Source organism: Vicugna pacos, chromosome 8 (genome assembly GCF_048564905.1).
Source record: "Vicugna pacos chromosome 8, VicPac4, whole genome shotgun sequence".
Lineage (NCBI taxonomy): Eukaryota > Metazoa > Chordata > Mammalia > Artiodactyla > Camelidae > Vicugna > Vicugna pacos.
The window spans coordinates 79,144,778-79,153,942 of record NC_132994.1 but is presented as its reverse complement, the minus strand read 5'-3'; the positions used below and the strand labels follow the sequence as shown (position 1 = coordinate 79,153,942).

Below are 9,165 nucleotides of genomic sequence, written 5' to 3'. Positions count from 1 at the left end.
CTTCGGCCAGCTCATGAGTTACTCAGTTTTTCCATTGTTGGCCTGAAACAGATAGCCAGATATTTCTCCAGTAAAGACGGATTTATTCAGGACCTGGAGAAACTCAAAGCTTGTTCTGCAACCATGGCAACCCAGCTGCCAGTCCCCACAGTCAAGGGAAGGCAAATACTTTTTCAGGAAGGAAAAGGAATTTGCGAGGGTTATAGTAAACAAGAGTACACAGCTTTTCATCCGCTGCGTCCTTGCCAGGAAAGAAGAGGAGTCTTTCCACTTACTGTTGGGCTCTGCTATTGCAGCAAGGAATGAGAGCTCCCCTTTATGATCTCCCAATCCTATTCAATTGAGGTTTCTATTAATTTTTACAACTCTAAACTCTTAACCCTCAGCCCCTAGCCCAATCCCTAAGCCCAACCCTAACCCCTAAGCTTATCCCTTCCCCCTCATCCTAAACCCTCTCCCTAACTGTGCCCTTCATGCCACCCGCCACTCACTTCCTGAACCAACTGGGTCAGTGACTTTTAGGAAACCTCAGCATCTCCGCCCTGCTTCTTCCGGCCCCTTACAGCCCCGCCTCCAGAGACCAGACACGGCTGAAATCATCGGCCCATAGATGAGCAGAAGGGTGCTCCCGGGTCAAAAGCGTCCAGAGTGTCCGCAGGACATACCCAGACTGTCCCAACGTCAGAGACCCGGCGGTCCACAGCACTTCGCTCACCTAAACGACCACCCCTGGGAGCCACGCGAGCGCGCGCCCGCGCCCCCACACGCACTACAAGCCGGGACAACGGGTTGGGCCCACGCCAGGCCTTCCCGTGGCCCCGCCCCCTCGGCCCTGCTGTCCAACCATTTCTGGCCCGTCGTCCTCCGCGCTTCAGGCACCGACTTCCGCTTTCGGCGGCGCTTCCGGAGTCCGGGGGCCCCGCTACCTGCGCCCATGGCTGCCGCCAGCGCTGGGCTGGCAGAGCTGGGCTTCGTGGAAGCGGCACCGGCGTGGCGGCTGCGCAGTGAGCAGTTCCCCAGCAAAGTGGGCGGCCGGCCGGCGTGGCTGAGCGCTGCCGGGCTGCCGGGGCCAGCGGAGCTGGCCTGCGCGCTGTGCGGCCGCCCGCTGGCCTTCCTGCTGCAGCTGTACGCGCCGCTGCCAGGCCGCGCCGACGCCTTCCACCGCGGCCTCTTCCTCTTCTGCTGCCGGACGCCGCCGTGCTGCGCCGGCCTGCGCGGTGAGCGGGCCCGGGCCTGCGGGGGTGGGGCGCGCGGTTCCCCCGGGCCGCGTGGTCGCGCAGTCCTAGGCCCCCGTTTATGGTTAACCAGTAGTGTTAGGTACAGCTGGTTACAGTCAGGTAATAAAAATCATCACATATCGGAAAGCCGGGTCCCAACAGATTTTTCATATTTCCGTTGTGTGACTTAAGCTATTACTCTTGTTACTAATTTTAAAAAGCTCTAAGAGCCTACTTAGTTATGTGGACTTGAAAAATTTCTCGTTTTCACCTCCGTTTTTTCCTCCCAGAAAATACACTCTCTAAAAGCAAAAACTTCCTTCTATCTTTTTTAAGAACTGAGCGTCTTTTCGGTCTATGTGAAGGCTCAAATATTTAAATCGCTGTATTGTTTTTTAAGTCATAACGTTTCCCCTCGTCTTCCCTTAGTTTTTAGAAATCAGCTGCCCAGGAGAAATGACTTCTACTCCTATGAGCCACCTTCCGAGGATCCTCCTCCAGAGACAGGAGAATCCGTGTGCCTCCAGCTCAAGTCTGGTGTTCATCTCTGCAGGGTTTGTGGCTGTGTAGGCCCCAAAACATGCTCGCGATGTCACAAGGCACATTACTGCAGTAAGGAGCACCAGACTTTGGACTGGAGATCGGGACATAAGCAGGCTTGTACACAAGTAGGTCAGTCCGTCCTTTTTTTTAAATTTTAAAATCTCAACTCAGTTTCTTAGCGTCTGGCAACCCAAATCTTTCGTTTCGAGGATAAAGGTTAACATTGGAAAAACTGTAATGCTTTTCAAAATCTTGGTTAACTGATAACATGAACACATTCATGAAGGAGGAGCTGTGAGCTCTTGCCCAGCCACGTATGTTCCAGACCTGCTTAATGTAGTCATTTAATTTATGACCCATAACCTAAAATGCCAGAGCTATGTATGTTAGTTTACTGGGGAAAACTGTTATGCCATGGAATACACTTCAGAAACAGGAAATTATTCCACTTTCAGAAACTAAATGATTGCTAATGATGCTAATTACTTTATTTTGTTTCAGATAATTTGGACAGTACAGTTCCAGACCACAACTTCCTTTTTCCAGAATTTGAAATTGTAATAGAAACAGAAGATGAAATTATGCCTGAAGTTGTGGAAAAAGAAGACAAATCAGAGATTATAGGGAGCATGGGTAAGGAGTCAGTTTCAGAACTTCATTAAGTGATTAAATCTAATGCTTCAAAGAAAGGGCTTGATATGTCAAGAAGAGAGGTACTGAGAGGAAAAAGTCAACTCACTTTGGAGGCTGCAGCCTGTACTTTACAAATATTGCCTTATTTGAAAATACCCTTTCTGTACCTCCCTGCCTTAGCATATATAAGGTACGTTCTGGTTCCTATTAAAAATGTGTTAGAGGAAGTATCCAGGCAGGGCTGCCCAAGATGCTGGAAACTTGGAAAGTTCATCGGCCTCCAAGATTTGTTATTCAGATTGAGATGGTATATGTGACAGTGCCTGGCACAGTGTTTGGTGGACGGCAGGGCCCTTTAAAAGTCAGTTTCTGTTTTATCTGGCCAGTTTCAGATAGTGGTTTCATCAGTTACCTCAGGATTTTCACACTCTAGAGCAGTGCCTATTCTGAGAGACTGAGTAGCAGCCAGAATTTATCCAACACTTACTCTGCACCAGGAGCTTTTTTGGGGGCAAGATCTTATTAAAATCTTGACATCCCAACAATATATTAGAAACTGTACCCCATTTTGCAGTGAGGAATTTCAGGTTCTGAGTATAACTTGTTTGGTCATGTAACTGACCAAAGTTGTTAAGTTTTAGAACTGGAGTTTGAGCTCACATCTTACTGACTCTAGAACTTAAGCTCTTAAACAGCACAAAATGTAGATTTTAGAATCTAAGTTAGATTTTAGGTTAGAATGTCAGCTTACTGGTTTAAGTTCACACTCAGGATATCAAAAATCTCCTGAGTTACAAAGACTAAATCCTACTGGAGACAGGTAGCTGGGATTGCAGACGTGTGTGAAGAGTGAGCTGGTAGGTCCACGGTGAGCATGTGGTGATGTACCAGTGGGGAAAGGAAAGAGGAGACACAAAGACGTTTGAGATAAGACGGTTGAAGGACAGTAGTGACCGGAAGGGCTCATGTTTGCTGGCTGTCCCATCATGTGCTGGGCACTGCAGTCCTGAGCCTGAGACTTAGGTCTGGTCTTTTAATTGGAAACTTTAAGGAGAAGCTCTTAAAGTAGGAGCCTGCATAATAATAATGCTTCATGGAGTATCTGGAAATTCAGATGGTCTTTTTAAAGCACAAACATTAATGAATTAAAATAGGGAAATCCTGTGGAAACATCTGGCCTTCACAATCTGATTTAACACTAAGTTGGTTGTTAAAAGCTGGCTTCCCTCAGCATATGTGAATTATCAAGACATGGGGATTATTCCTATTGCCATAACACATTGATGATTTTTCAGATGAAGCACCTGAGGAAGAATTGGACTCCATGGCAAAACATGAGTCTAGGGAAGATAACATTTTCCAGGAATTTAAAGCTAAAGTATCCCTTGAACCGGAACAGGTAAAATAGAACTCATCTATAGCTGCTTCTCGTGTTCTTTTTAGGTGGTGTTTTAGGGGTCTAATCCCTCTGCAGAAGTAAATCTGTATAATAAAAGTAGTCTCATGTTTACAGGAGTCCTTGACACAGATGGTCCGTATGGAAAGGTGTTTCTGAAGTGCTGATCCTTTTAATAGTTGTTGAAAGACTAAAGGTTATACTGTTTATCATATAAGATTCATTTTCTAAAACCATGAGGGATAGAAGAGCAGTAAGATGTTGCCCGTGATATATGGAATCTGGGTGCCAGTGGGGAAAATAAAGAAAAGAAACTTCTGACAGTTTTTCCAACAGGGACCTCTGCTTACGAAACCAACCTAACACTTTAGCACAAAGACCACTGTGGCCTTGTGAAAAGAATTACGGGCTTTGGTGTTATGAAAAATTCTGGATCCTTGAGTTACACAGTGACTTTCTGATGTAATCGTATCTATGGTGCAGAAAAAAAAAAAAAGACGGTGGTTTTAAGGATTAAGGTAGATTACAGGCTCATAGTGAGTATTCAGCAAATGTTTCCCTTCATCTCTGTTCTTTCATTAATATTATTCCCCTTAACTTCCCTCATCATTAACGTAAGTCCATAAAGAAGACTCAGCTAAGTTCCCATAAACCGGTCACTAGATCAGATAAATGTCCAGGAGCTTTATAGGAAGAATAGATTTAGGTCCCAAATACTGAGAAGGTGGTTTTAGCAATGCATATGCTTTTAACAAGATACATCTAGGAAAATCACTCAAGTTGTTATATACGATCTTATTATCATGAAATTTACTTCTGTTGTATTTATCTAAACACTGTGTTTCACTTGGTATTTGTCCCTTTCACAATTTTAAACTAAGGTTCTTTTTTCTGTGTGAAGGTAAGCACAGGCTCTGGGCTGCATTTTAGATGCACAACCTGAAAGAGGATTATTGTTAGTTCCTTTACAAAATACTCATAGCATTCAGATTCTAGCCATATTGTCATCTAAGAAATATAATTTTGACATCCTGAGTCAGATAGGCTGGAAGAATGACTTTGATGACACTGAGGAGGCATTAGTGGTGCCAGGTCTGAGGAGGGAACAGTAAACTGGCTTTCAGATGGCTGTTTCATCAGCTGTAGGAGTATGTATAGAGTTTCTCTAGATGATCCTCAGGTCATGTGAGATTTTGGTGATTTAAACTGACCCTAATTGATTTTAGGTTCTCAGATATGGCAGAGGGATTGCCCCCATCTGGATCTCTGGTGAAAATGTTCCCCAGGAAAAGGATATTCCAGATTGCCCCTGCGGTGCCAAAAGAATGTTTGAATTCCAGGTATGACCTTAAATAAGTACTACTTTAGCATATAATTACCCTGATTTATGGTTTTAAACATTAAAAAACTTAGCCAAAGTAATACATGCGCATAGGCCCTGTGGTAGTATGGAAGGTGCCCTGTAATGAAAATGAGTAGTTTCCAACTTCACCTTAGAGCTTGTTCTTAGGAGGGAATTAATGTTTTACTGGTTTATCTGGTGGTAATTTCTGTCTCTAAATAGCATCCTTTGTCTGAGACTTTTGTCAGTTAACTACTTTTTAGACGTTATCTGCTGACTCACTTCTGCAGTAATGAGGCTTTACACCATCTAGACCATTCCCCACTTCCCAGTGTGGTTTTATCATTATTTCTAGTGCCTCTGTTGTTGACTTTGTAATTTTAAATGACATACCTTCTTTTATAGTCTTTGACTCTGTGAGAGGAGTGTTTTAGAATCCTTGCTCTGTTTAGTCTTGGTTTGTGGATTTGGTAGGAAAACAAATGGATGTAATCATTAAGACAAAATTTTTTTTTCCCCAAAAGAAATAGTATCAGAATCCATTGGGGCTGGGTGGAAATTCTCTTGAATTGTGGATTCTCTAACCTTACAAAGTGGTATTTGTTTCCTAGAATAAATAGGGAATTTTGAGGACTGTACCCGAAACGGATTGGTTCTTAGTGCCAGAGCTCCTGACACCCAAGACCGAGCTAACTGTGTGTGTAAAGCAGTTTCATATGAATGGTGGCAGTGCTGCCTCTTATCTTCCCCAGGAGGCCACTGACTTCTAAGACCTCTTTCTAGTCTGTTCAAATGCATCAGCAGAGTTCCTTTTTGTATTCATTACTACTAGTTAGGGTCTCTTCAGAGTCACAGTAACAGCACCTGGTATTTAGGTTGCCTGAGTAGAAGCCTCAGCTCTGTTTTGTGGCACATTATTAATAAAAATAATTAATCAGGTTAACAGTCAGGCCAAATAGATCAGCTGACCTTATTGCATTTGGGAACTTCTTTCTCAAATGGAAAAGAGAGATACCAGATGAAGTAGAGAGGGGCTTTAAAGAAACACAGACTTGCAGAGTATTTTTAGATTGTTAAGTATGTTAATAGTGTAGTATCTGTAACCTTGCTGGACAATGTGGAGACTGAAAGAACAGGATCCCTGTAAGTGCCGGCAGGGAAGTTCTGGTCCTTTGAAAGCAGACGTGCTCCTCACCTCCCGGCATGGCTCTAACTGTGCCATCCTCTTCTCAGGTCATGCCTCAGCTGCTCAACTACCTGAAGGCTGACAGACTGGGCAGGAGTGTCGACTGGGGTGTCCTGGCTATCTTCACCTGTGCCGAAAGCTGTAGACTGGGCACTGGCTACACAGAGGAATTTGTTTGGAAGCAAGATATAACAGATACAGCTTAAAGGCAACATAATCTCGTAGACCTTGTGATTACATTTCTAGGACTTTATCCTAAGGAAGTCATTGTACCAAAGACATACAAAGATGCTGTTTTAGGTGTTGTTTACATTGTCTAAATATTAGACAAAAATGTCCAGTGACAGGGAATTAAGTAAACTCTGGTGTACCTATCCAGCAGGAGGCTATGTATGCAGTCTTGATACAGACCTACGTGCACATCAAGTAAGACACAGGTAGAACCCAAGATAGCATTAATAGATGGTACTCATATGTGATCGTGTTTTTATAAAAATACTTATACGTGTGTATGTGCACAAAGAAAAAAGATCTCAAAAGATACACACAGAATGTGAACTGGTTAAATGAATGCTGGGACTAAGTGACATGATGTTTCTACTTTTATGCATATTTCTTTCAACAAAAAAAATGGGTTAAGTCCAATTGTCACTCAAGAGCATTTTCCCTCTAAAATTTGCAAAGTTAAAACAAAGAGAAGAAGTATTTGGGTAAAACCCCAAGAGACTCGTCTAATAATCAGGTGACTGTCACGGGCTCCAGTTTACATGGGAAAATACTGAACCCCACTAACTAGTATGGTACATACAATGAATGGGATACCCAGTCATTCTGAAGCAGCAGAGTTGGCAGGATCAAAAAACCTGACTTTGAAGAGAAGCTCTACCTCAAAACTGACCTTGGTCAGCCAGTGGCACTGCTTACAGACCAGAGGCTGAAAGGCAAGAGCAGTGGTCTTCTCTTCTCATCTGCCCATCTTGTACCACTGTCCACACGCAAGTAAACCCAGTAAGGATGCGAGAATCAGCCACTGGAGTTTCCCCAGGTCAGCCCCAGGGACTGCCTGGCCTTAGGGGAGCTGCCAGGTGTGGGATGTTGTTTGTGCTGCCTCTGTTTATACAGATGGGTCCTAAACCTGTGCCAGTAGCTGTGCTACAGCTCCTTCTAGCCCCTAGCCTTTTACACTTGTGATTCTCAGTTCTCTCACCAGCAGTGATGCCTGCCCAGAACCAAGGCAGACCCGAGGAGACACTGCTGTTGATCACTGCTTGAAGACCAACAGCTAATTCTGTAGCATCCCTGTTAACCCTGAAATGCACTGCTACCATAAACACATCTTTTTGGAGGTAACATCACTTAATGTTAGTGACTACCTGGCTATTTCAGGATACTTTCACATCAGAAAGTCTTGGCCTTTCAGTCCATCTCATGTCTGTGATTACAGTTACACGTAGCACCCTATGGGAAACTGCAACATGGAATTGCCATGGGGAGCTTGTTACTGGGCGAATTCTAAATACAAATTTCAAAGAGGGAGGGAATGGCGGTGTCACCTCACTCAAGCTAGGAGTGCTAAATCAGTGAGAATCACCCACAGTTCACGCCCTGTGCCTACGGAGGGAAACATGGCAAGAGCCACACACTTGGTAGGAAGCTCAGTGACTTACAGAAAACTAGACAAGTGGGAACTTCGTACTCCAAACTAAATAACTCAGAAGTAAGTTTTCCAAAGTAGACCACTATCCTGACTGCTAAGGACTTTTCAAGCAAATTCATTGGGGTCTGTCTGGAGACATCCCCAGGTTATGCTGCAAGCACACTGACCAGTCAGGCTGTCCCAGGTGTGTGTCCCTGCCAGGGCCCTTCCCTGTGGAGACACTATTCCAAATCACCAGAATCATAGTACTGACTTGGCAACCGTGTTTAAAAAAATAGAAACTACATTGAAAATAATACAAAATAAGATAACAATTTAGATAAAAAAGCAACTCTGTTGCCTCTAGAAATGTTAATAAAAACAGAAAACACCACCATGTCACCCATGAAATGACGGCCACCTCTCACCCAGCGACTGCTCCTGCAGAGGACAGCTGTCACTGCTGCCCGGCCACATACCCCATCGTTCCCCAGACCTCTGCATGGCTGGCACTGCCTGATCAGGCAGCTCACTCCTCCCTGTTGCAGAGAGCAGTGCATTCACCTCTTCTTTATTTCAGATACCGAGTGCCGGTCTCATCATCCTTTGAAAGTTCAGAGAGCACCGCAAAGAAACAGGTTTCAGTGCTTTTGATAATCATACTGTTGGTAGTATTCTGTTATTAACTTACCATCCCATGTGTCCTTAGAAATTAAGGATTTTCTCAGTGTAAAAGACAATACAGAATTGACCAAATAAAAGCCCTGTAGTCTGATTTTGAATTGGATATATTAGTATGAACTCACAAGGTATTTTATCTTGAAAACTTTTAAAAGGAAAGAAGCATTTATCCTGCTAGATGAAGTATACCACCTCATGAAAAGTATCCCAATGAATAAATGAAAAAGTGATTAGAATTCCATCTTTCACAACCCACTAATGAACTAACGGGTCAGCGAGAAGGCCACCAGACACTGACTCCCAACAAACACCACTGACAGTTTCTGCAAAGTGCAGCACTGCAGGTGCTGGAAGCTCAGGGGACAGACGGGCGTGCTGAGCTGCTCCACTCTGAGTCTGCAAACGGCAAGGCTGAGGAACTACCAGATAAACGGTCTACTGACGTACTGAAAATGGAAGACAGTGGTGTTTAGGTAGTTATTGTACAAGGATAGTGGTTATGGGGGGGGGGCGGGGGGGAGCTGTGGCTGG

At 44.2% G+C, this 9,165-nt stretch overlaps 1 protein-coding gene across 3 annotated transcripts; it reads left to right on the top strand.

The window, feature by feature from the left end:
* The first annotated feature begins 603 nt into the window (after window positions 1-603).
* On the top strand, window positions 604-8,728 carry PDCD2 (programmed cell death 2). 3 transcript variants are annotated; one of them, XM_072966269.1, is made up of 6 exons: window positions 875-1,217; window positions 1,647-1,889; window positions 2,262-2,393; window positions 3,689-3,792; window positions 5,016-5,129; window positions 6,365-8,728. In XM_072966269.1, exons 1-6 carry the CDS (start codon window positions 935-937, stop codon window positions 6,521-6,523), a joined length of 1,035 nt encoding a protein of 344 aa, XP_072822370.1. In that variant the 5' UTR covers window positions 875-934; the 3' UTR covers window positions 6,524-8,728. The 3 variants fall into 3 exon arrangements, 2 of the variants coding, with proteins under 2 accessions (XP_072822370.1, XP_072822371.1); XR_012075153.1 differs by lacking the exon at window positions 6,365-8,728 and having other exon boundaries at window positions 604-1,217; window positions 1,647-1,885; window positions 5,016-5,074; XM_072966270.1 differs by lacking the exon at window positions 1,647-1,889 and having other exon boundaries at window positions 876-1,217.
* The last annotated feature ends 437 nt before the right edge of the window (window positions 8,729-9,165 follow it).